Raw genomic sequence first — 27,591 nt, forward strand, 5'->3', positions numbered from 1 at the left:
GAGGATTGTATTGTTGTCGTTGTACGTTCATACTTCATGAGAAATGTTTATGAGGATACAAGCGGTAAAATGATGCGTGGGCGCTCTTGAATGCTCCCTGCTTTGAGGTTGCGTCGTCTAGTACTTGGTAATAGTACTTACTAGTACATGGAAGGCAGTGCGACTCATCTCCGTCTTCAGTCTTGGTCCTAAGGATTTGCTCATTCTGTGTCCAGTTTGAAACAAATCACTTGTGTTCAAAGCCATAATCTCTGTGGGCGGTTAAGTGGAGATCAATTGACTTCATGGAGAGGGTCTTGAGAGTCAGCTGTCTCTTGCTGTCGACACAACACAACTGAACACACATAACAAGCACAGGATGGCTAGATCTCTCAATGCAGCCTCACAGCTTAGCAACGTGTGCTGGGCAGTGGCATTGAAGCGCACCACTTTCCGCGCCACCGATCCGTCCACCGAGTGCCCAAGATCTTTGGGCAGTGAGCGATTCAACTACGCACAGGACATGGTGCATGTAGACATGATTTTCGTCTGTGCGCGTGTGCGTGTGTGTGCCAGCGTGGTGTATGGCAGATGCGTTCCTTCACTCGCCTGACACCATCATTGCAGGATCAAATGCACGGTTCCTGCTCTGTGGTGATGCATCCCTCTGTTTTGACCATCCGACGGCACGAATCAGCTCCGGCATCACCATGAAACCAAGAGAGAGAGAGTGAAGATTGGCAGCTTGAATATGGACGAATCGATACGTCCTGACCGGTATGTCAGTCTATTTTGTAGTCGTATCAACCCAAAATTATCACTCGTATCGCCCATTGCATTCTCACTACTTGTCTGATAATAATGGGTGCTCAGTCTACATACGATACGCAGCATACCCGCCTATCGTGTCTGTCTCGCACCATAACGCAAACACCCCCCCCCCCCCCCCCCACAACACACACACATGCCCTCCGCACACACTGCTCTGAGGTCACACTCACACACTGCACTGCACACAAAGACAAACTGTGCTCTGCGTAGTCGTAGATCTACTACTCGCAGTCTACCACGTCGTTCAATGAATGCCACTACGGCACTAGATCTTCACTGACTTCAGTGCGCTATCGGATTATCACTGGTTTACGTGGCTACATACATGTGGATCTGATCTGAAGTGGCCAGTGCAGTGCCAGTGCTAGTGCCGCAGTGGTGTGGGCGAATGCACGCGTTGACAGCGCAAGGCCATACTTTCTGTTCGTATCCTGACCTTCCTTTCAGTGCAAGCCAAACCTATCCTGTATCCTTACTTGACCTTAGTAAAATAGGAACTGATTTTTGTTGGAGGACATCGTTATTACAGGACGAAAAGGACCGCCGGATAGTAGTGAGAGATTCTGACTCCCCTCCACTGCAGCCATCATTTTGAAGCTACTCAGATGTGTTAACGGAGTAACGCCGTAGTCAAATGTTGGAAATCTTCGCTCAAATGTTGCGTGTTGCTTGAGACCTAAGTAAGTAGTTCAGGAAGTCAGTAACTGTCGCTCGACGCAGCAACGAACGGCATTTTCCTGTGCACACGGTAGATGAACTTCTGTGCTGGCCCAGTTTAGACAAGCTGCTGGTACATGGTTTGGCTCTGTCCTCGGTAGTATTCTAAGGTAGTGGCGGATTGTCCCTCTAGGCATTGTCGAGGGTGGAGGACGGACGAGAGTTCGACGCTTGTCGGGAGAGGAGCTCCTTCCAAAATAGGTTAGTAACTATTTTGTAATCTATTTCGAATCTCACTTACAAGGCTGGATAACTGGTGAAGTCTTCAAGGTGCTGGCAAACCCGAGCGATTCAGAAAAGGGTATAAAGAAACTGGCCTCCCTCCAGCTCTACACCATGTGTTGTCTCGTGTCTCGTGCGCCTGCTGGATTTGTGAACAAGGCAGGCCTATGTCTTGCCAAGGACAAGGTACTAGTAGTATCTGACGGTTTTGATTTTCATGCTCGTCAACATTCTGTGGCCGTATGTCTATTGACTTGTGGTGTCGAGCCGTTCTGGCAGGCACACGCATTACGTACTGCTTGATCGATACAATCTTTTTTTTCTTGATCGATACCATGTTACAGTTTTGTCAACGCGATCAGAGAGCAAGACGGGTGCTGTGTGTACGCGTACCTTGGTTTGCTTATCTATGTACCGAAGAACGTTCCCATCGTGTCGTTATCGAACAAAACATTTTAGAGTCGGAGTCTAGCGTATCTAGCGTTGCTCCCGACCAAACATGACCTAGTCTGTGCAGCCTTGTACTTCGTTGTAAGTACTACTAGTACTAGTACTACTAGTAGTGGTGCTTTTGTCAGACTCAGTGCCGGAATCGCCCACATCACTCATCAGGTCTGTGCGGAGCAGATTGCCAATCTTCGCAGGCTGAGCGCTGCTCGAGAAACAGGAAGTGTTCCATTTGCTTTGGACTTGACGACCTTCAACTAAGTAAAGTTACTTTCAAGTACAGTACTTCAAGATCTTTTCGGACACACACACGCATACGCACTCGTGAAAATTTAATAATAATTCTGCGAAATGGTCAGTTTTGTTGGTCGTCCAGATTTTGTGTTCCCTTGATGAGCATATGTTCGCGTATTTTTCCGCAGAAGGTCCAGATGGGATGTGGTGTGCTTTACTGAGTCTGTTGCACGCATGCATGTGCACTGTTCGGAGGTCGGAGCGGCACTGCGGCAGTAGGGACTCCGAGAGGACAAGGAAACCAAGAGCGGCAGATCCAGGACAGGACACCGGGCTGTCAAGAGTCCTTGAGCGTGGACATTCTTATCCCTGCCGGTATTTTTATGACTCCCTCGCGACGAACAAGAACCAAAACAGACGAGAGATTTCCGATTTTTTCCGACGTGCGGAAGGGAAATCCTAGTTAGTAAAATCTCGTCGATCACTTGGACAGACCACGGAGGGTCGCACCATCCATGTCCTCAGTGCAGTGGGCCATTGTGAGTTGTAACTCCAAGTTCGGAATATGCAGACGTTACATTAGATCATCTTGCAACGGCTGTGTCAGACGTTTTCTGAACTTTGCGAGTCGACAGGAATGAAGCCTGTCGCATCGATGTCCGAAATAACCAGTTCTGTTAGCACAGGGCCACCGTGCTTCACAAATTTATCGTGCTGGTTTCCACAATAACCAAACAAATATTTCTAGAGCCAAGCGGCTTCACTCATCTTCCGGCGTCCGCAGGCACGTTGCTTCATTTAGGTAGCTTGGGCGGTGAAGTGGAACAAATTATTACGGACTGATTTAGATCGAATCACAAGAGTCTATTTTTCACTCTTCCTCCCATACACACACACACACACAAAAGATACACATGCGCGTGTAAAACTATCATCATGGTCATGACACACATGTGTGTAGCTGGACTAAGTGGCTTCTTTGGAATCTGCACCAGACTCTGTAATGTGATCACTGTCAGCTGACAGGATTTCGTCCTGCAAGCACAAGCCAATCCACAATGATCGTGATAGAATTATTTCTATGTCCAGTTGTCATGGTAGTATCCATGATTTACTCCGCACTGTCTGTCTTCGGGTGCGAGGGGGTTGGTTGGGAAGCCGGTGATGTGCTCTTAAATTACATACAGTCATCAAGTCAGAAACATACAGTGTGGTGTGTTGTTGTATTACATGGTGACCAAGTGTGGTGGATTGTGGAGGGTGTAATTCAAATGTCACGTGGCATTGAATTTATTGTTACAGTGCATTGCTCGTAGAAGTATGAAGGGTTTGGCATCAATTTTACTGTAAAGAATACAGTAGGTATCGGTTATAGCGTGGGTGTTTGAAAAACGACTTTCTATTCTTATTTCCGATATTTCTTACACACGATAAATCAAGTGTGACATATCATAATATGCATGTGCGCAGAGTCAGGAAGATAATAATTATAATAATAATAATATAATAATCTTTATTTCAGGATTACCCAAAGGCTGACGCCTATCGGGGGGATCTCAATCAAGAGATCATCGTACATGCAAAGTAGTGCTACTATGCATGCGGCTGGTCATAGTCCCATAGGCTTACCATGTGGCTATCCAACATGAGTTACATGACCACAACAGCTGAACCTGCAGCACTACGGCGCAACGCGAGTCAGATAAGAACTGCATTGGACAGAATCTAATGTTATTACCACAGGCGATACACTTTGTACTAATCAGGCATGTTCCGTTACACAAAGTCCATTCTCAGGACCGATATATTCTACTGTACAATAAATTTGCTTGTAAGAATAAATGTGCACTTGAAACCCATGTTACGATTATGAGAATAAGAGAGTTCATTCTTGTAGGCAGCATATTCTTCTACACGACCACGCTATAACCGATACGCACTGTACATGCTAAGCACTGAATGGTTTGCCATGTCTGCATAATTATTTTTAGAAATTTCCCAAATTCCTCACTGCTGTTTGTGCACTTTGCCATTCCATGTGTGTGTGCATGTGTGTGTGTGTGTGTGTGTGTGTGTGTGTGTGTGTGTGTGTATGTGTGTGTGTGTGCGCGTGTGTGCATGCATGCGTGCGTGTGTGTGGCCCAAGTATCATGGATGAGTGGGTGGGTGGGTGGGCTGGGGGAGTTGAACGTACTCTTTTGGCCGATTTATCGTCCCGAGTCTTTGCAACTTGCAAGGCTGTACATCCGATTCAGACATTTGAGTAGTTCACGGAAGTCGGCTAGTCGAACACGCGGATAAGACAACCTCCATTGCCGCACAGTGTTACGTGTATGTCTATTGGCAGCAAACGCCCGACACGTCTCAGGTGTACACCTACCGTGATGCAATGATACACACCCACCACAGCCCAGCACATCGTCCCTACATCTCCCATGCATGTCTTGTTCCTTTTCTTTTTCTGGGGTTCTCCACATGTTTTCCAGCAGGGATGTGCTGATAGAATTTTCTTGAGAAATTAACTCACTTGTACACACGCCCTGATGCTGTGATACACCCGCTGTGACTCAGCAGCACAATACTGGAGTACAATAGGATGATGACCTGTCAGGTAGGAACATGTTTCATTTGGGGCAGTCAACGCGAAAGCAACTAAGTCATCACTTTACTTTTGCTGACCGTCCCCAAACTTAGCAATTATTGTAACCACGCACAGTTTCATCACTGTGCGTGGTTTGCATCCATCTTGTAGACCACCTTGCACAGTATGCGCACTTGTGTTAGTGTTCTCTCTTACGCCTTACGTTTCTTACTTTTGTTTCTGCAGACGCTTGCTGTCAACCATGGCGCGGCGAAGAAGTAGCGTTGCGTTTCGTCCCTTTTCTCCGCATCTTTTGCTGGTGATTCTACCCCTGCTGTGTGAAAACGGTGAGGAAATATATCGGAGCCTGATCTGAAAATCACGTGTTAGAAATGACAACTCAATGTCGTGTGATCTTGTGTCTGAGGAGGCAAATGCTGATTATTGAAAACTGTAAATCATTACGATGATGATGATGATTACATGGCCTCTTTTACGGGCAAACAGAATACAATTGACAGTGGCATGGCGAATGATTAGAAAGGGATGATGATGATTACGATGATGATGATGATGATGATGATGATGATGATTTTTTTTTATTTTTTTTTTATGATTTTTTTTTCTCCAACGCAAAGATCGTTTTTCCATGAAATACAACAATTGAACACAATTACATGCTTAAAGGCATGAAAGCAACAAAACAGCAACAAAAGGGTAAGCGCCATACCAATCCCGCATGCACAGTCAGGACACAGCACGATACTTAACAAACTAGACCTGACTCGGCCACGGCAATCGAGACATCATGAAAACATCTCGCCGGATGGTGGTACCGTGACCGAGCCCCACGTATGCACAACACAGCAGCACGCAGCAAAGCAAAAGACAGCCGACAGCGGAGTAAACCAATGACCTGGGAATAGTGAGATCCCGATGACTCGGCCTGCATCTGGCACAGTCTCTTGAGGAACACATTGCACAGCCTCCCACAACCACCATGCACAGAGAACACGAGAGGTGTGAAAGCGGCTCTTTCTACATTTGTGACTCTTGGCCCATATTCGTTCCACTTACGCCGCTTGTGCTGCTGGTACAATGCAGGAAGGGTTCTGGACCCGTAGGAAGGAGCATCTGGGCAAAATACCCTTACATCAAACAAAGCTTCCTCCCCACGGGTCCAAAACCCTCGAGCGGCTATGTCCAGGCGCGCATCCTCTCGGCGGTTCGTTGACCGAAGAGGAAACCTCTCACCAGAAAGAGGTTGCAGCGCTGGTTCTGTCGAAACGGCAGTGCAGACTTCAGTCAATTCCCTCGCCAGCAGGTCACGTATCTCGTTATGACGAAGTGTCGGGAAGCCGCCCCTGGCGCAACATAGCTGATGCTCAACTGAGAACAGCTCACCACACACACAGGTTGCTGGTGTATTGGCTAGCGGCCATGCATATCTCAATGCCAGAGCATCCCGGAAGTCACGCTTGGTGAGACGAAAGCCATGCTCCGCCAGGGGCAGCACGCTCAGCCATGAGGATGATCCTTTCTCCGTGTGTTCTTCTATTCGTCGCTTCGTCATCTCATCGCTCGTGTCCACTATTTTGTTCCTGGCTGCCTTTGCGCGCTCCCGGTTTTCGGTGTGGACGACACGCTTTTTGTGACGCATTTCATCGATCATCCTCTGAAAGGGGGTACCAGCACCAGCAACATCAGCAGCCACATCCGGTCCAGGGTTTGAGTTGCCAGCGACCTCCCGCGGCTGCACCTCCGTTGCCGTCATCGTGGGAGTGGGAGACGCTCCACCACGGTCAGCAGTATCTGCAGAAGCCGGCACATCTCCAGCGAGAGAAATTGGATCGCTATCCTTAGCGAAATCGCCCAGAACCTCCTTCACCATAGGTCCGGACACTTGCTTGGAGCCCTGGTGCTCAAACCGTGGTCGAGTCGTGAGGTCCGGAAGGGCCATCCCACCATCCCGTGTCGGGAGCTTTAGAATATCAATGTCTTTCAGAGGCACGCTCGGTTGTCCCACGAGCTCCGGTAGAAGTGAGGAGTGAAGCTCCCGCTCCAACGGCGCCAAGTCCTCCGCAGAAACAGACATAGTTCGAAACACATAGTTCCATCTGTTGACTAAGCCATGGGTCAACGCAGAGTATGCTGCATGCGGCTCTGATGCGGCATAATTTGCTAAAATCTCTGCATGTTTCACCCACTCTTCTACTTTTGTCTCTTTGAATTCTCCGAGGAATGCCTCAGTCCCGATAGCAGCGCCCAGATACTGTACGCCACGAGACTTGACGTGGATAGTTGTGTCACCAAAAGTCTCGGCAGCCAAGGACTCAAAGCCAGGCTTGAGAGTAGTTGCGTTTTTGTTTCGTTGATGTTGTAGCCGTATTTTTGGCCCTCTTCCTTAAGGAGGTTGTACCACTTTCGCAATGGGGAGAGCCCTCCGGCAGCTGCCGAGTCATCTGCAAACCATCCCTGGCACACATCTGCAACATTGGATGATGATGATGATGATGATGATGATAATGATGATGATGATGTAAGAGGATCTGATTAGGGTAGGCTACTGGGCTTGCTGTTTGGCTGTGCACATGTGGAAGTCATCACATGATGCGATGGACTTCGAACTGCTGTATAAGTATAAATTTTCGTTCACGAAATCTTTCGTTAGATCCCTCCACCAGCGGGCTTGTTACGTACTAAATTTCGCTTTTCGTCGAGGTCGGTCACCCCAAACGTTCAGAAAAAAAACTTTAGTGTGGTACAAACTTAAGTTATTTCGTGCCCCCTAACAAATATAGCGAAAGTTACTTCCAAACGAAAATTTGTACCTATACAGTAGTAGCAAGAGTAGATAAACAAGAGTGTGCAACTCCGGATCTCTCCTGCATAACCTGCAGATACCCCCGCCCACGGCGGAATTTTTTTGTTGACGTCACCTTTTTTCAGAAGAACGCGTATTTTGCCGCAGAGCAGTGTGAGAGCACGTGCTGGGCACCGACCTTGTAGTGTGAAGACGGCCAAGAAGAGCACGAGGGAAAACGTTCCGAAAGACTCGCAGCGCGTGCGTCGTCGAAAAGATTACGTCAACAAAAAATTCCGCCGTGGGCCTACCCATCCGCGAGTTGCACACTCTTGTTTATCTACTCTTGCTAGTATGTAGTAGTATGGCATAGTATAGTATTTATTCATATTTCTCTAGGGCAGTCCCCACAGACCTATGGTCTCCTTACGAGATACCCTAGCCAATCTAGGATTGCGATACGAAATTGACTTGGTGAAGCATATTGTATGCATAGTTACCGTCGCTTGTGGCTATGGCACATGGACATATGAGATAGATCACAGTAGCGCCTGTGGTGCCGTGTGCACTGTGGCGACATTTGTTTTCTGGTATATTGTATGCCATTGTGTAGCGCATGTGCTGTTTACTCCCCAAAGACATGCGCTGTCTATTCCCGATCACATGGGCTCTCCGGGTGACCTCTTACCCACACTAGAGTTATAATGTAGACAGCGTAACATAATTTTCAATGTGCCAATAACTCCACTGTAGCACTGTAGCATTGTAGTTCGTTTGGAGAGTATTGTGAAGATGATGTATATGTGTGAGCACAACGTATTCCTATTCTTCAAACTATTCCTATTCTTTTTATTCTTTTTCTCCCGGATAGCTGTTCTAGCTCTCACTCCATACTATCTGTCAACCGTTGTATAACTGTGATCTGTTATATGTCTGTCTGTCTGTCTGTCTGTCCGTCTGCGTGTCTGTCTGCATGTCTGTCTGTCTGTCTGTCTGTCTGTCTGCATGTCTGTCTGCATGTCTGTCTGCATGTCTGTCTGCAAGTCTGTCGGCATGTCTGTCTGTCTGTCTGCATGTCTGTCTGCATGTTTGTCTGCATGTCTGTCTGTCTGTCTGCATGTCTGTCTGCCTGCCTGCCTGCCTACCTCTTCCCTTCTCTGCAGTACTCTGCCAAGTTCCGGATACACCAGATATTGATGCCAGCGACACAGATATGCTGGTGAACTTAGTGGAAGGAGATAACAGTGTAGGGTTTAGCGTGCTTTGCACCGATGTAGTGCGTTCTAATGAAGCCGTGCCGCTGGTTCTGCGATGGACGTTCAATGGAGAAGTGCTCCCACTGGAGCGACAGCAAAGTGAGACGCTTGCTGGCTCAAATATATTTTTCAGCAATACTCTGGATCTCAATGTTCGTGGAACCTGGCTGGAGGCTGACGCCGGAACGTATGGCTGTACGGCACGAAATAACGACACCAACGAGACGTCCGCCGCCAGGACATTTCAGCTGGTTATCAACGGTGAGTATTGTCATCACTTCTCCCATTGAAACGACAACTGTCTACAATAAATCAGTTGAGCTTTAAAACCCAAAAGTAATACTGCTAATAAGGATGGGACTAAAATTATATTGCGTAAAATCGGAATAATATAATTTTACACGCAACTGAGTTGTCTGATGATTGCCTAGTGGCATGAAACTCAGAGTTACAACCAACCTGAACGTCCTCCGGTGAGTCTGCTATGTGCTAAGCTCTGTGTCTGACAATGAGCACTCTCTGCAGCTCGGGGATCAACGGATTTATTCCGTTGCATCCAAAATCCACTTTGGCAGATTGATCTCTATCATAATTGTTGCCACATGGTGACACCTCCCTTACTTTTCTTCTTTTGATAATGCTATTTTCCGTGGTTGGAGTCACCCTCCCTTTCTTGTATTGGCTATGTATTATTATGTGCCATGAAGTGGAGACGATAAATAAAAATAAAATAATGCTACTGACGTCCATTTGCCTGCATGCTAAAGTTTGCAATTGTGCAGCACATCGTCTACACTGAAGCAAAGGAACAGTCCATGTGTGGAATTGAGAGCTGAAGGATGAGGGTTGGACACCCGGGCAGGCGCCTGTGGAATATTTGCATATAATTATAGCTTCTGCTACTGTCGTGGACATGGAAATCCGGTCGCACGTCTAGCGGCCCCAGGGCGCTGGCCATGCAGCCATGCAGTACACACATGCGTAATATGCGCCGAAACGCGCAGGTCGCATCGGATCAACATGACTAGCCTGTGCACTGCACTGTTCTGTACGGGCTGAGGGCGCTGGCCCCGGTCAATCGACTGGATTTCCATGTCCACGGCAGTAGTTCCTTCGTGTTGTTCGCCGCCAACCGCTGGCAGCTCAAAATAGAAATATTCACATAACGGCAAATTACAGCTGTGGACATCGAATGACCGGGGCCGGCGCCCTTAGTGCGTACTGTGAGATCAGATATTTTAACGTCAATTGAAGTTAACAATCTCCGGTTTTTTGTGGGTTAGCGAGATGGAATTCTAACGAATTCTGCCTCAAAACCGTCAAAATTAATGACTGTAAATGTACATAATATCGTTTTGCACATAACGACTTCTAACGTTAACGAATTTCAAAAACCGTAAAAAAATCGTTAGAATTAAATGTTTGTAGAAAGGAAAGGGACATATTATGGATACGAGTTAAGAGTAACTCTCCATCACTGTAACTGGATACTATATACATGTACATGTTCAGTCAGAAAGTGCAATAACTAGGCACATAATTATGTCCTTTTCCTTTCTACATTTATTTATGGCTCAACATCTGAGTTTCAAATTAAATGTTTTTCACATTACTGGTCTTACAGTACACGTGATGTAGTTAAAGGGGAAGTTAAGGCAAAAATTAAAATTTCACCAGTTGTAGTCTTCGGGGTGCTGAGTCGAATGGTCTTGGTCCGAGGAAGCTGAGACGCTCCCTTCCTACTTGAATCCCAATCGAACTCGCGCACTTCCACCGAAACTGGGTGACTGCGCCCTACGAGATGGGGATTTGTATGCAAAATGTTACTAAAAGCGCCATTTCGTTCTTATAAAAGCACGGATGACCGCGATTGGCCCATATGTTGTAGTCTTTTGGACGCTGAGTCGACTGGTTTTGGTCCGAAAAGGTTGCAATGCAGCGTTCCTCCTTTATTCCCAATCGAACATGGTTGAACAAGTGGTCACGTGCTCCTGGGTGCCCAAATCACCTGGTCACCACTCCAGCAGGTGACAACTTTCACACCAAGGGTCAACTCGAGTTCAACTCGAGTGACAGGACTGCACCTAAAAAAGGTCAAACAGGCTAGTAAGTTGTACCCTGCAGGCACGGTGACCAGGTGACTGGCGTACGCAGGAGCACGTGACCGCTTCTTCAACCATGTTCGATTGGGAATAAAGGCGGAACGCTGCATCGCAGCCTTTTCGGACCAAAACCAGTCGACTCAGCGTCCAAAAGACTACAACATATGGGCCAATCGCGGTCATCCGTGCTTTTATATGAACGAAATGGCGCTTTTAGTGACATTTTGCATACAAATCCCCATCTCGTAGGGCGCAGTCACCCAGTTTCGGTGGAAGTGCGCGAGTTCGATTGGGATTCAAGTAGGAAGGGAGCGTCTCAGCTTCCTCGGACCACGACCATTCGACTCAGCACCCCGAAGACTACAACTGGTGAAATTTTAATTTTTGCCTTAACTTCCCCTTTAACGTACACGTGATGTGGGTTACGTACACACGGAACAAATGGACCAGCATGCTATAGGGTCATAAGAGAGATTGGAAGCTGTGCCGCAACTCTGAGTTTCACGTATTACTACGATCATCAGGCAACTGATGGCTCCGAAACGGGCAGCCCGAACATAAGGGGGAGCAAGGTGAGAAATTCTGAGGGGAATCATAGCGCACGAGTCAGGTGCAGGCATGAAGTTGCTATGTTGCTTTAGAGTCACAAGAATGTGTACCGTATGCGTACTCCCTGCTTCAAGGCCAGAGTTTGTTGGCCACTTTATGTTTCACTGGATTTCAATGTCCACAACCATACTGTGTGTGCATGTGTGTATGTGTGTGTGTGTGTGGGTGTGTGTGGGTGTTTTCTTTCTTCTTCCACGTACAGTACGACCAGAAGTGCTGTCGCTGGCAGGTCAGGAAAGCCGACTGGAGGAGGACGTTACATTGACATGCACGACACGTGCTACACTGCCACTCAATGTAAGTTCAGCATCATCTTGCTTGCTCAAACCTTTCATCACGCATATAGGCACTATCAACCCCATGAGTAAAGACCTCGCCTCGCGTATACAAAAAAAACTCGCAAATAACGAAACAAATTTCTCTCTGCCCGAATATTCTGTTCGCCCAACTAGGTCTTTTCCTCCCATACCTGAATATTTTGAGCACACAAGGCAGAACAACAGAGACCAAAAAGCTTTCTCGTTACTCCGAGTTTCGTGGTCAAAACACTCATCAGCCGAAGCTCGGAGTAACGAGAAAGCTTTTTGGTCTCTGTTGTTCTGCCTCGTCAGGCGAAATAGCGCGTCATAGTACATTTGAGATCAGCGGGAAGAAGATGACGACGTCCACTAATTTAGTATCTGTGCACACGAATCTGCTGTGTGTGTGACTCTGTGTGTCAGCTATGATATCATCTTCTGTGGTTCCATGCCTAGCATGTACGTCTGAACCATCCCGCAAAGTTTGAATGACGTAGGTTGAGCGATCGCTCCGCGAAACATACTTTTTGAAATTCTCTCCATAGTATATCTTCCACCATTGAAATTTCGAATTTCTTAAAAAAAAGTGCTGAGAGGGGTGGCTTGCAACCTCGATATGGCTTGTTCCAGGCATGCGTTGGAGCCATCTTCTGTTGAAGTAGTGGCGGGGATCTGCCCTGCAACTGCTACAACAAAAAAATGATTCGATCTGAGAAAGGGTGGGACCGCGAATCTCGGTTGAATATTGAGTATTTCAAGACTTTTCACGACGAAGATGGAGTTCTTTTTGGAGATGGACGTCGCGGCAAAGGACATGGTGTCCGACTTCTGGCGTCTGGTGAAGCCAGGGATCATTTGTCCAGTCAGGTCGGCAGCCTAACCGTCGGTAAGCTTGTGTTTGGATCCCGTTCTGCTCGATGTGGTAGATCACAAACAATTTGATATCGCACAAATTGATCTCAGCATCGTGCGTACGGTATTTTATATTCAGAAAATCCCAAAGTGTCTCTGTGTGGCCGTCCTATGCCACGAGAAACTCCAATCAGGCTCCTATGTCCTCTGCCTTCATGATTGAATGTCCACTTCGTTTGAACAACGAACACAACAATCGAGGACGGCTTTGCAATGAAAAATACAGCTATACTGGAGCTGAAAAAAAGAGAAAAAAACGTGCTCAGGATGAGACTCGAGTACATGCATACTCTCCCAGCAGGTGAAACGCAATTTTTTTGTGAAAAATGCGTGTCGCCGACTGACCAGTAATTTCGCCTGACGTGTGCAGTACGCTCTGCCCTTGTTACAGTATTGAGCACTGTTTGCAGCAAGGACTTCACTTTGTGAATATTTGGGCACGTAAATGTCTGAAATTCAAGTAGAATGTCCTGTCTTTTCCTCTCTCCTACGCAGTTTACATGGAGTCGAGGCGGCACCGTTCTGCAGACAGCAGCTGCAGTGAACAGCAACAATAACACGTTCACGCTGACCAACGTCAGTCGCACAGATACAGGCAACTATACGTGCCGCGCTACAAACCGCTTCGGCAGTGCAAACGATACAGCGGTCGTCAATGTGATAGGTGAGAGAGAGTTTATTAATGTTCTGGATTGGAGGTTTAGAGTTAAGGAGACATGCTGTATGCTTCCTGACATTGAAAAAAAATAGACCAAAGTTGATAGTATACTCTGACCCTACCGGTTCTGCGCTTCGAATTTTGGGGAAGCATGGAGAAAAACTTGACCGTCACTGCCAACTACCGTATTTCCCCGGTTAAAGGCCAACCCCGGTGATTGCTCGACCCCAGCTATACAGTTAGTCGGCCCCGGTAAAGGATCGGCCCCGATAATGGCTCAACCCCGTTAATGGGTAAACCCCGGTTATAGGTCAACCCTGGTTATAGGTCGACCCCGGTTATAGGTCAACCCCGGTTATAATATGAGGCATGGGCAGCAAAAACCAGGGTAAGGTGATATTAGGTGAAAATGAGTTTTTGATGGCTTTGAACTGTCCACTAAATGAGTGATATATGGGCCAAATTTTGGAGCTCTGGGCACCTTCCACGATGGTAAAAAGAACGCCCAAAATGATGGGTGACGGTCAACGAAAATGGTCAGCAAAAAGGCAAAATGGAACGCAGTTACAGCTAGCTCTAATGGAGTGACTGAGAACAAGTTAGCGTATTTATAGGTCTTCAGGGAAGCACAGAGTACTCTAGTTGATATTATAGTAACATTGTTGCCTGCACTTGCTGCAATGTTACTTGAAAACTCAATCCCTGTCATGTGCAGGTCTGGCGTTGTATGCAGATTTGTCAGACAGAAAGAAGCCAAGCAACTGACGTTTTACATGGCTGGGAAGAATCTGCAACTTAGTACAAGACTAGATATGCATGCTGGGCCAAGCCAGATACATCCACCAAGCATGTCTTGCTCTCCTACGCACAGAAGCTCGTAGATACATGTATAATACTGTGACAAATTTCATGCGCACCGCAAGCGTGCATGTATACTTGCAACAATTTTATTCACAAAATATCTTGTATCAAGTAAGGTTTAGTTCATTCAGGGCTGTCTCCGTATCTCACCAACTTATCCAGCTGCGAATAGTCGCCACGGAGTACTGAATCTCGTTCGTCACTCTCAGCGCTGCTGTCCGCGTCACCACTTCGTGTCACGGAGCTCTCAAACTCGTCGTCTGCGCTGCCTCCGCTGATGGCTTGTCATCTGAGCGAAACCTCTTCACTTTCACCTGATTCTTCTTGCGGGGGACTATCACAGGCAGCGGAGTATCTCTGGAGATCCAGCTGCCAAATATTCTAGTCGCTCGTGCTCCATCAAGAATTCGTGACGGGATCGTTCCGCCAAGAATTTATTTGTTCCGCTCTCTTTTCAGCGCATGATTTGCAGACGCTACCCAGAGCGCAAACGCCTCCATGGTGGCTGAAAACGCCTACCTGGACGTCCCAAGTGCTTGGCGGATAAACTAAAACTGCAATGACAACAAATTATAGCGAAGCCACCAAGAGGAAAGCACTTTCAAAGCGATATCGCAAGAAGCCTTTCCGCTTTGATCGCGGTGACTAAAAAACGACATCGGTTCGGTTTTTCGCAATTATTGGCATTTTGAAAAATCGCCAGGACCCCGGTTCTTGCTGCCGATGCCTCATATATCGACCCCGGTTATAAAGCATCTACCCCGGTTATAATATATCGACCCCGGGTTATAATTATATCGACCCCGGTTATTGGTCAACCCCTGTACTGGGATAACACTGGTGATGGCTCAATCTTGGTTACGTTGGTTGTATCGACATCATATACATTGTATAGGTAGACCTCGGTTTAGGTTGGACCTCGTTTCAGCATTTTTGCCCACACCTCTATCATCATGCATCTCCTCCGTAGGACATCGTTAGCTGGGCTTTTTGACACGTAGCCGTCACAATGTGTAGCTATGACTAGGAGACAAGCGGTCAGATCAGCCTCGCAGGCCCCGTCCGCACTTGTGCTCATTGTTGCCATATACCCCTTGTCTCCTATCCTATGTTGACGTTAACCCCTTCCCCTAGCCATTATCTCTGTTGGGCGGTGCATGAGTGTGTATTCTGATATAAAAAAAACAAAAAAACAAAAATTATAATGAAGCAATATACAGCGCTTGCATGCTTTTCCTTCCTGGAAGATTATAATGTTTTTAGTTCGTCGTTTGACTCCCAGAAATCTGAATGACTTCAAATCTCTGTATCACACGACTGAAAAGGTTTCAGAATCAGGGAACGCACTCTCACAGGCTGTGTGGTTCTACCGTGCCCTGGATTTATCATCATTCTCCTCTTTGTAATTTGATCTCCACCGCCTGACTGCAGAGGTGCCTGATTTGGGAGACATGTTTGCGCCACAAGTCAGCTCCGACAACCTCCGCCAGATCTTGCTGGAGTGGACGACGGAATTCTTCGACGGCAACACGCCAATATTGAGTTACAGAGCAATGTGTACTGGCATTGGATATCCTGGTAAGACTGATTATTATTATTTTTTACAAGATAACCACAAACCATGATTACACGCCTACAGTTCTGGTGCATGAGAAAATGTCGTTATCGCGAGCTCTCTGCGTGATGTTGAAGTGCAATCCTCCTCTGGAATACTTCTCTGGGCGATCTTTTACTGCAATCCTCTTCTGGAATACTTCTCTTGGCGATCTTGTACTGCAATCCTCTTCTGGAATACTTCTCTGGGCGATCTTGTACTGCAATCTTCTTCTGGAATACTTCTCTGGGTGATTTTGTATTGCAAACCTTTTATGGAATACTTCTCTGGGTGATCTTGTCCTACACCCCTCTTCTGGAATATTTGTTGTTCATGCCTACTGTTGAATACGAGAAAGGACGACTGACGACACATTATCCAGACATTACAACGGGAAAAGGTAGGTTAGTGGAACGACATGTATTAGAGACGGGACAAGAGACCAAGACGAACGAAACGACTACATGGTGATTATTGACGAGTGAGAAAGGGAAAGAGATCCAGTCGGAACGGCAAGATAAAGGACCTGGGTAGCTATGGCAATTATGGGCGCGCAAGTAGCTACCCAGGCCAACGGAACAAAAGGAGACAAAAGGTGAGTACGCGAGTGCATGCAGGCCAGCTAGAAAAGGTACGAGAGGAGGTACCTAACACTACTATGTCTAGTAGTGGTCAAACGAATGCTGAGAAGCTTCGAACGTTCGTTCTCGAGTCGACATTCGAATGTCAAGTTGACCGCCCAAACGAATATCGTAACTCACAAAACTGTGAACTCTGGACTTGTAGCAGCGATTTTCATGCATGCATGCACGTACACACGTCTACTTTTGAAGCCGTGCCGCGCTGTCTTCATGACCAGAGACTACGGTAGGTCTAGTCTGCGCAGTGAACTCTAGTACAGTCTGGGTTGAACGTTGCATGTGTGCACCGCGCCCGGCTGTGAAACTGGAAGTGCAGTGCCACAGGCGATTTTAGTCGTGACAACACTCGACGGTCTGTCTGAAATAATAACTATTGCTGAGAGCCGTCGTTGAGTCTTTCTTCATCAAATCCACCCAACGTTCGTCATGGCCGAGAAGAGTAGGCGCTCTGCCGTATGGGATTTTGGAATAGAGATAACGGCTGACAATATTTTCTATATTCTCACGACAATATTGCTACGTGTACTCGGTGCAAGCCGCCGAAAGACTTGGCAGATCATGGCGGAATAACGAATTTACGTAACCATCTGAAGGACGTTCACCATGTCGACTTGGATGGCGCAGGGGCGATACCGAAAAAGGACGGAGGGATAACTGCCTTCTTCAAGGCAAAGAAAGTGCCAGCGGCTAGATCCTCTGAGGCTCTGGATGCGACGACCGATTGGTGGAATTTGTGTGCAGAGATCTTCGGCCTGTGAGCGTAGTCACTGGTGCGGGGGTTCCTTTCGCTCATGAACTACCCCAAGCCTGGCTACCTGCTCTGAGGCTTTGGATGCGACGACCGATTGGTGGAATTTGTGTGCAGAGATCTTCGGCCTGTGAGCGTAGTCACTGGTGCGGGGGTTCCTTTCGCTCATGAACTACCCCAAGCCTGGCTACCTGCGACTCAAGTGACAAAGCTAATTCAGCGGAAGCACGTCGCGGGCCTGAAGTTGCTTGTGCAGTGGTTAGGTGGAGAACCTTGAAAAGGCCAGCTCCATGGCGCTGACTACAGACCTGTGGACAAGCAGACGAACGGAGGGGTACATTACCATCACTGTCCACTTCATAAATGAGTCATGGCATCTACAGTCTCTGTTGCAGACTTGCAGTGTGCAACTTCACTTATGATTTGGGTGCCTTTTACAAAGGTTTTAGTGTTACATACTGGTTGGTAGCTATAATTTCCTACTGATTTCTTAATCATGGAACGGGCGACATTCGTTCGGTATTCGTTAGGAACATTCAGAGAAGGTTCGATTCGCTGTTTAGCACATTCGTTTGACCACTAATGTCTAGCGGCCTGTATCTTCTCGTTCGGACACGCTGCCCCCAGTACTTTGGCTAAGTATCCTTTTGTGCCATACACATGTTACATATGCATCTGTGTATGTGTTTGTGGGTGTCCGTGTTCATCTCTGTGCATGCTTGCCCATGCACACGATTCCTGTATTCCTATTGCAGGTGACGTACAGCTGTCAGATCCATTGACAATCCCTGCCACAGCTCGCAATGCCACCATCGACAATCTTCACCCCGGCCGATCGTATTATTGTGTCCTAGCTGTGACTAATGAGGTTGGCTCCAGCACCAGTCAAACGGTAAACGCAACTGTGATGGAAGAAGGTACGTTTCAGGACTGGAATTCCACCTGGAGACATTGTGTTTATAAGCAGTCCAATAACCAATTGACGGAAAAGTCATTTAGTTGAAGCTAGCATTCGTTCTGAAGCGCTGTAGGGGACCATCCGGGATTTATCGGTAATTTTCACAAAACGAAAAAGTATAGTTGTGATCTTCCCCCAACCACCCACCCCCCTGAACGAAAAATAAAATATTAGTGATTTGAGTCATTTGACAGCTAGAATGGATTGATGTTTCAGCTATCGATATTTTTCGTGAAGGAACTCTCCTCGACCCACCTACCCATAAACGAAACTTTTTCGTTTTGCGTAAAAGATTGCTAAATATGGACGGCCGGCCCCTAAGGATGGAATAGCTGTATTTGGGTGCTGTGCTTTCATAGTTACACGATCATCAGGCGGATGATGCTGACTCCACTTGCTGTTCAGCCAATACATAACAACAGAGCCTTAAAAAATGCAGCCTGAAGAAAAGCAGCATACGGTTGTGTAGAGTTCAAATTCTCCCATCGGGGCTAAATCCTTGGGAGATATAAAGCACTTGAATCGAATCCTAGACCATCGTGGTGTTTGGAGAGAGGAGGGGGGGGGGGGGCATACGCGATGGTGCTTAGTTCTGTTTGAGAAAATATAGACCTGAGCTGCAGAAATTGGATCATAGCTTTAGTTGCGGTGACCGCAAGTATCCCTATGTTGAAATTTCACCTAGTGGGTGACTGACAGTAGGGGCATTGTGATGGTACGCATTGAGCCTTTGTTAGCCCTAGAGTAGATTGTGATGCATTGAACAGTACACAGTGCTGTTGTAGTGACCTCGTGCATGCATTTTTGTATACATAAATCTTTTTTCGTAAAAATGGCACCTGTATATATTTTCACGTGAAAGAAATAAACTTTCTCTTTGGCCCCAACTTCGTTGTGGTCTGGTTGGCCATTGTAGCCGTCATGGTTGACGTAAAACACCATACTGTCACTGCTAGCATGAACAAGCATCCCCTGAGTGTTGTTAGCGCTTCCAACAATGTCTAGCGCTACACATACTCTTCCTCTGAATGCACTTGCTATTTTCACCTGTGCCTGTGGTGCCATGCGTCTCGCCCAGGGGCGTCAGAAGGTATTTTAGTGTGGTGCGGTCAGCCATCTGAAGTACAATTCACTCGTGTGGGAGGGATGGCTGAGCTGAAATCTTTGGGAAATTAGAGCCCAAATCAGTGCATTTTATTGATTCACGGGGTACTTGGGGCAAATAGTGGTATGGTCAATACCGTAGTGACCGTACCGTGTCCGACGCCCCCGGTCTCGCCCATACCTTTTCTTAGCGGGAAACATTCTTCCTGCCGCCTTCCAAATTATCACCTCCCCGCCGCTAGGTTTAGCATGATCATACAGTGGAGTACAGCAGTTGTGTTTTTTGTTGCACCGTTTCTTCAAACCCCCACTGACTTCCACTTTTCCCTGCCATTCGGCAGGATGCCAGTCAAGGGAAATTCCTTGGGACAATGGCTGTGTGTCCAAATTTCATCATTTACCCATGCAGGGTTGTTCTCTGAAAAAAAAACGGACTTTTGTTCTTGTTTCCTTGTTCCTAGCTCCTGACTTAGCACCAGCTCAGCCTACTGTCACAGTTCTATCGTCAACATCAGTCGAGGTGGAATGGACAGTAGGTTTTCCATTGGTTTGCATTTTTAGCAGAGCAGAACCTGCTCAATTGTGTGCATGTTTGCAGCACAGCACAGACACTTTCATACATAAAGGACAAAACAGTTCTGTCTGCAGATGGAGTATTTCGCTCCTGCTCTTGTAGCGGTGACTTTGCTGTTTGCGTTATGCAGAGCTTACTGACTTGTCAGTTTGAGCACTCTGGCAAGGTACGTACGTTTGGGCCTGGTTTTTTAATCTGGCTTTGGAAATTTTATTTTTCTTTGCTATCAGGTTCGGCCTCATTCTCTCTGCGCTGCGCTGATAAGTTCACAAAGGACGAAACAGTTCTTTCCGCAGATTGAGTGAATTCTGAATGTGATCTGCTTCTGTGTTTTGCGCTATGTTTTGTCCGCACAGGGTATTCCCCCTGCATCCTTGTTTGGTGTACTGCGTGGCTACACACTATCCTTCGCAGCTAGCTGCGCCCAGTGTCCGTGTAGCAGCTACCCATGCAGCCAGACCGGATCCGTCAACGTCGAAGCGGGCGTGCCGCTGCGTCGCGTGCTCGATGGACTGCGTCGCTTCACCGAATACTCAGTTACCGTGGCTGCGTACAACAACGCCGGTACTGGACCAATCAGTGTTGCACAGACTGTTACCACAAGTGCACATGGTAGGTTTCGTGAAGATTCTGACATCATTGATGTTGCAGACACACAACCAGCATAAGGGTGTTTTAGTGTCCGTATGCAGCACACAACAGAGGTTATGTGAACGACATCATAGTGACATCATGGTGACATCATAGTGACATCAACATGACATTGTGATTATGTTGTTACGGTATCATTGTGAAAATTCATCAGGATGACTTGCGTGTTAGAACCAATGAGGATTTCCGAGATCAGGTGCAGACCATGGATGTCTATAGCCTTTCTGCCACTTGTACTCACCTACTACTTCCGACAAGTGAAACTTGGCGCTTATTTTACTTCAAATTACTCGAAATAACCCACACTTTACAATCAAAACTAATGATTGACTCACCAAAATACAACTTTGTATTGCTCAACAAGGACATTACAGACATCTGTTAGGTTGGATCACTCTCCTCTGATTCAGAGATCACAGCTTCTTCTAGAGAGGAATTGTCACTGTTTTGAGCCGAAAGTGCGACTAGAGCGGATTCAGTTGCAGAAAGTACCTCTGTTGTGATTGCTCTGGAAATCTTGATGTCGCTCATGTGTGCTGTGCTTGAGCAGTATCCAACAGAGTAATCTTTCCATGACTTCTCCTGGATCTCTCTCCCATCAACCAGAAAATAATAATGTCACGGTTCGCTTAAGACTCGGCTAGAGGCCGAGGTTCCTGCATCTGTAGGAACGCCACCACACTTTTAAAAGGATCATCCAACACCTATCACCCAAGGGGAGACTGAAATGACCTATTTCCTGGCAGTGAGAAGGGGCAAGGAATATGTATATGTGTGGGTACATGTACTTTCTTAACCGATTTCCTTGTTTCTGATGTTTGTTCCAAAGCTCCTGTCTTGTTATTGATCACTGTTGTCCATGTATGCTTGTCTGTCCCTATATCCGTGAATCACCAACTACCCTGTGTAGAATCTGATGCGCCCGAGGCACTCATGGCCATGCCCGAGCAGAATACGAGTGCAATGAGTGTGACATTCCGAGAGCCCATCGAGCCCAACGGCAATATCGTGCGCTACGAGCTCACGTACGAGTCGCTGGACACCGACTTTCAGATTAGGCCCGAGACGCTGGTGGTCGAGGACGTGGACACGACGCCCATCCGCACACGGGTGGTGGGTCTGCGCCGTCTGACCGCGTACCGCTTCACGCTGCGCGCCGTCAACTCCCTCGGACCCGGTCTGCCCGCAGTCGCCACGGCAACGATGGCTGGTAGGTGCCTTGATAAACCGTGATACAGAAAATTAGCCCCGTACTGTCCGCCTATACACCTATGGAACACGGTTATTCGATTGATTCAACATTTTGGAACTATTGTAACTGGGTCAATTACGGGTCTTTTGGAAAACACGAGATTTGTAGTCGAAAGGCAATATTTTAGACGGTGATACTCCGTATGCATTGAGTTCAGACCGTAAATGGTTATCATTTCCCTACCTCTAGACTAGAGATCAATGCAGGTATTCATCTTGGACCCCAGTAAGAGGTTTGAAAGCTCTGAATTTACTTCCCATGTGAAATAATGGCATCATTAACCCTTTATTACCGGCCTGCAGACTTTCGATCATATATGATCGAAAGTCCGCAGGCCAGTAATATCTTCGTAACTCCATCATTTCTTGTGCGAATTCAACAATCGAAAGGTCTATTTGGTAGCGGAAACTCCAGGCTATCCAATGCAACAATCGCCGAAGAGTTACGATGTCGGACACCAGAGATATTGCGCGCCGTATTTTCACCTCGGCAAATTCAAATTTTTGATCGATCACTTCGCCATTTTTGGGGGAAATCCCTTTACTTGTGCTCTTTGAGCGACTAAGCACGTGATATTGACGTAATCAGCTGAAGTTGGAATCGTCTCAAACAAATTTGAGCGTTCTACGATGAAGGAGAGTGGAATGGCGTTGATGGGACGAAATTGCTTGCATATCAGGCTTGGAGACGACTTTGCTGTGTTACCGCGCCTGATTTGTGGCGACTGGATAATGGAACTTGGTACCATGGCGTTTCTCTTGCCAAGAGCTTTCCAACGAGCCCTAGATTGTGAAAATCAAGTGAAGGAGACCAAAGTTATGACCTGGTGAAGTTGGAAATTGTGCTGAAATTCGTAATCCTGGTGCATGCTGTGCAAGTAATCCGGTAATAAAGGGTTAACAATGACGACAATGGCGACAGTGGTGACGGTGATAAAAAATAACAGCAGCATCTGTATGTGGTAGAATCTTGCGGCAAATTACAGTCAGCACTTGTAGGGGTAGACACGACAGCGGTAGGTGACCGGTCCTTTCTTGGGACGCCGGTTATCTGGAGCACCGCAGCCGCGAAGTTGCACCAGCACGTCACATGGCAAACTGAGCCTGTGAGATTGCTACTGAAATGCGGAATTCGTAGAAAGTAATCAGATCATTGCTATGTTGTACCTTTTCCATCTGTAGCTGTGCGTGCATACATAGCAAAGTTCTTTTTTTGCCAAGGTGGAAGGTGGGGGCGGTATGAATACTGTATGTAATTGGGGGCAGTATGAATACTGTATGTAATTGAAGTGGAGGCCTATGTATACTTACCATTGCATCTGCTTAACATTTTTTTAATCGATTTCGTGCCCAGCTTTCCCAATCATACCCGTAATGCCGGAGGCGATGGCCGTCTCTCGTGGTGCCGAGGTGACGCTCAGTTGCGGCAGCGAGGGAGATCCAGCGCCAACGGTGACCTGGAGACGCCAGGGCAACCTGACCTCGGTCCCGGGCCAAGCGGACGGCAGCCTGGTGGTGAGCAACGTGCAGGAGAGCGACGCAGGGACGTACATCTGCACGGCTAGAAACACTTGGGGTGTCGCTACGGGAAACGCCAGCATCACTGTTGTAGGTGAGTCAAAACTGCTCATGAATATCAGCCAGAGCATGGACGTCGGAAGGCATTGCAGCTGGAGTGTAATTTACTCCTGGGGTTGGGTGGCTCCCATGAAAATTTTCGAAACTTAAAAACCAGATCAGTGCTTTATATTGATTCACAGGATGCCCGGAACGAAGAGTGGTACGGTCAATACCGTAGTGATCGTAACGTATCCGACGCCCCTGCAGAGTATGATGTAATTGCTGGTGCTGTGTGTTCTTGCACAAACTGCTGCTGCAGGCGAGACGTCGTCGATCATCAGTGGCTTCAAGGATACCTACCTGTATCTGTGCATTGCCGGCGGAGTGCTGCTCATACTGCTGCTGATGACGCTGTGCCTGCTGAGATGCCGACGCAAGAGATCATCGGCGAGCAAGACCTCGACTAACTATCATTTCGACCACCATGAGTAAGTGACTGTTCTGCTAGTGTTCTATTTTACATGTTTTATGCTTTCCAATACTACGATAAAACCTCATGTTGAAAACAATTTACCGTTCGCGTGACACTCACCTGGAGGCCGAGTTTTCCGCATCCGTAGGAACGCCACCACCCCCCCCCCCCCCCGAGGATCAAGGCGTATGAACCAAGTGCTCTGATGCTTGCTCAAGTTTCAAAGTAGTATTTGTAACCCTAGTGGTCAAAAATCAAGACAAATTGCATTATTGTAAACAAATCCAGCGGTCCTTCCACGGCTCGTGATTTACATCAAGAACTTTGCCTGTAGCCACTTTCTTGATACCACAGTAAAACCTGTCAAGGTGACCACTCGGATAAGGCGACCCACCTGTCCTAAAAAAACCACTACAACCAGGACCAAGGGTTGCTATTTCCAGTCAAATAGCACTGGATAAGGAGACCACCTGGTTACAGAGACCAACATTGAAGGTCCCTTGAGCAGTCGTCTTAGGCAGGTTTCACTGTCCTTCCAAGACGTGTCTATTCGAGTAGCCTGAGCCAGAGCCTGACTGGTGTGTCAGGCTTGCATTCTTCTAAACGTTTTCATCATGTTAGCAAGCATAGATAGAGATGGATAATATCACAAGATATTATTGGTGTTTATTGTATTTTTTGTTGTTTTGTTTTTGTTTTGTTGTTTATTGTTTTGGTGTGTATGCATGTATTCTTCTTGGATAACTTACTGTGTGTGTGTGTATTTGTGCATGTATTCTGTCTGCATGAACACTGTGGGTGGACGTACATGTATTCTGTATGCATGTGTACACCGGGCGCTGCTACTGTCGCTGCTGCTGATGTTGATGCTGCCACTGCTGCTGCTGCGGCTGCTTCTACTGCTTCTACTGCTGCTACTGCTGCTTATGCTGGTGCCGTCGCTGTTGCTGCCATTGCCATTGCCACTGCTATTCCTGCTTCTTCTGTCGTTACTGCTGCTGCTGCTGCCGCTGCCGCTGCTGCCGCTGCCGCTGCTGCCGCTGCTAATGCGACTGCTGCTTCTGCTCCTGCTGCTACTGCAACTGCCACTGCTGCTACTGCTGCCTTATGACAAAACACATTGCCGCACACTGCTACTGCTACTGCAGGTACAATGTAGGCGCTGGGATGAGCCTGCACAACCCAAACTACACAGATCCAACCAGTGAGCAAGGATCTCCGTCCTATCCTCCCAGGTATGCTGGCACCGCAGGCCCGGACTCTCAGCAGCAACCGCAGCACCAGCAGCAACGTCCCGTGCCTGCGCAACGCACGCCTGGCGTAGGACTGTCGCACTCAAACGTGCCGACCATCAGTGCGCCCAATGACGCGTTGGATGGGTAAGTGTGTCGTCAACTTGAAGCGACGTCTCTACGCCTAGCTAAAACAAGTGTGTGTTCCAATGATATTATCCATTAGGTCTGAAGTCTAAAGAAAATGTTGAACATTCCCAAAGCAATTTTGGGATCCTAGTGGGATTGGATCAGGCGATGGCGTTGTGACTTTTTGTTTGTTTTTGTTTGTTTTTTACTTTAAAAAAAAGAACCTCTTTTACGGGCAAACAAAACACAATTTGCAATTTATGGAGGAGTAGACTTTGTGACTTTTCTTTTTCCCAATCATTTCTGTACTTGAACTGCAGTCACTTCAACCAGACAGCGGCCACATTCCAGGCACAGGACGGGCACAACGCCGACCACTTCCGCAAGACGGTGACGCCAGTGGCCACGCTCAACAACCAGCACCAGCACCAGCCCAGCATGCTGAGCAACGCCAGCAGCTTTCACCCGGCACAGCAGTACGATGCCGGCGGTGTAGGTGCCAGTGGCGGCGGCCAGTCCAAGTACGCCACCAACAACGGCAATAACCTTCACCAGGAAATGGGCGGTGGGGCAGCTGGCGGTGGGCCGATGAACACGGACGCGTACCCGATGCGTGACATGGCGGCCAGCACCGACGTGCTCACCGTCAACGAACAGCTGCCGACATACACCGCACGGCATGGCGATCACATTCTCACCGCCATGTGAGAGGAGCCACCTCACCACTGGTGTGCGGTGAGCCACGTCTAACTGTCGTGTGATGAGCAATTTTCTCGTTGCCATCTGACTTGAGCCACGTTCTCATCGCTATGTGACGAGCCACATTCTTTGAACTATTGCATGATGGTTTGAGGTAGTATTGTCGAGCGTGACCAACACGCACTAGGGATGTGTAGGTGGAAGGATCTCTACTTTTCCACAGTGCAGCAGTGGTGGGTCCGTCACCATAGTAACCCCTGGAAGAGCAATCCTAGTCGGCATCATAGACGAATCTATACTGATCAGTTCTAAACCGGACAAAGCTAAAGAAAATTGAATAAATGCACCAGTTACATGCGTGTTGGACTTCCGCAGAGCCTCGAAACTGGGCGCCTGCACTTGACTATGCTTGCGTCGGAGTGAAGGCTAATCATAAAGACTCCGCTCTACTGCTAGCGCAGCCGGCAATGGTATATGCTGACTCTGCCGTGTGTAGCGAGCTAACTGCCCTGAGAATGAATGTGGGCATTTTAGTATCTTATCATAAACCGTTACCCAACTTTGCCTTGCTGTACTAAATTCCCCAGCCCTGTATAGCTGAACAGTGCGCGTAAAGGGACTAATTGAATTTCCATCGGTGCATTTCATTTCTTTTTCCGTACATCAAACCTGAGAACGAGTTGATATCTTGCCTGCTAAGCTTGAGCAGTGCAGTTGCATCCGGTGGTGTGGAGTTACTATTCAACTGCTTCTCCATGATCATTTCCAAGTCTACAACCGCTGCCAATGCTAGACACTTCCTATCTGATAATTATTTTCCAATTCCCGCTTGCTGATAGGTGGTCCCGCATTGCAAATGGGAATACAATTATTGCATTCTATCAGTGTGCTCGTTGATAATCCTTTCTCTACTTCTTGTGGTTTTGCATATTGTTCGGTTATCATTCTTTCGTTTAGTATTTGACTGTAATGTTTATGCTTGGTTGTCTGTGACCTTTTTCTGTATGTGCGGGTGGGGCACAGTGTGTGTGTGTGTGTGTGTGTGTGTGTGTGTGTGTGTGTGTCCCATATGGTGCAGTGGTATGTGCAGCGATTTCCAATCGATAGGTTGCGGGTTCGATTCCCGACGATTATGGTCACACACGTCTTTCTTCTCTTTCTCAGACTCTTCCTGACTTTTCTTTCATTCTCCTGGGTGGTTACCAACAGCCAGTGCATGCCGCAGTATGTGGTGTGATGTGTGTGCGGGAAAAAAAGAAGAAAAAAAAGACCAAAAAGTAGGGATTCACTGGCCAGAAAAAAGCCACTTCAAAGCTGTGTGGTGTAGACCAGGCTGAATAGTGGTGGTCAATTCTTCAGCCTTGCAAGCTGTTGAATGGTGCAATCCCAGCACAAGTTGCTATGGCTTCTGCTGTAGCATCGCTATCATCGCCTCTGGCGATGGGCGTCCAATGGTCAATGGTGTGT

General features: G+C 47.4%; 1 protein-coding gene across 3 annotated transcripts; it reads left to right on the top strand.

The window, feature by feature from the left end:
- The first annotated feature begins 579 nt into the window (after window positions 1-579).
- On the top strand, window positions 580-27,117 carry LOC135826136 (cell adhesion molecule DSCAML1-like). Of its 3 annotated transcripts, none has more exons than XM_065338779.1 (14): window positions 580-756; window positions 5,258-5,358; window positions 8,978-9,331; window positions 11,984-12,078; window positions 13,488-13,656; window positions 15,943-16,089; window positions 18,250-18,411; window positions 20,018-20,088; window positions 20,487-20,742; window positions 21,692-21,991; window positions 23,387-23,644; window positions 23,912-24,080; window positions 25,300-25,443; window positions 25,746-27,117. In XM_065338779.1, the coding sequence occupies exons 1-14, from the start codon at window positions 731-733 to the stop codon at window positions 26,131-26,133; spliced, it is 2,640 nt and encodes an 879-aa protein (XP_065194851.1). In that variant the 5' UTR covers window positions 580-730; the 3' UTR covers window positions 26,134-27,117. The 3 variants fall into 3 exon arrangements, with proteins under 3 accessions (XP_065194851.1, XP_065194848.1, XP_065194849.1); XM_065338776.1 differs by having other exon boundaries at window positions 582-756; window positions 25,213-25,443; XM_065338777.1 differs by lacking the exon at window positions 580-756 and adding an exon at window positions 1,192-1,728 and having other exon boundaries at window positions 25,213-25,443.
- Window positions 27,118-27,591: the final 474 nt, after the last annotated feature.

This window comes from Sycon ciliatum, chromosome 10 (genome assembly GCF_964019385.1).
Source record: "Sycon ciliatum chromosome 10, ocSycCili1.1, whole genome shotgun sequence".
In the NCBI taxonomy this organism is placed as follows: Eukaryota; Metazoa; Porifera; class Calcarea; order Leucosolenida; family Sycettidae; genus Sycon; species Sycon ciliatum.

Coding starts and splice junctions, on each gene's coding strand:
- LOC135826136 (XM_065338776.1), top strand. CDS start 731: ATGGACGAATCGATACGTCCTGACCG. Junction 9,332..11,983: donor ATTTCAGCTGGTTATCAACG/GTGAGTATTGTC, acceptor TTCCACGTACAG/TACGACCAGAAGTGCTGTCG. Junction 16,090..18,249: donor TACTGGCATTGGATATCCTG/GTAAGACTGATT, acceptor TTCCTATTGCAG/GTGACGTACAGCTGTCAGAT.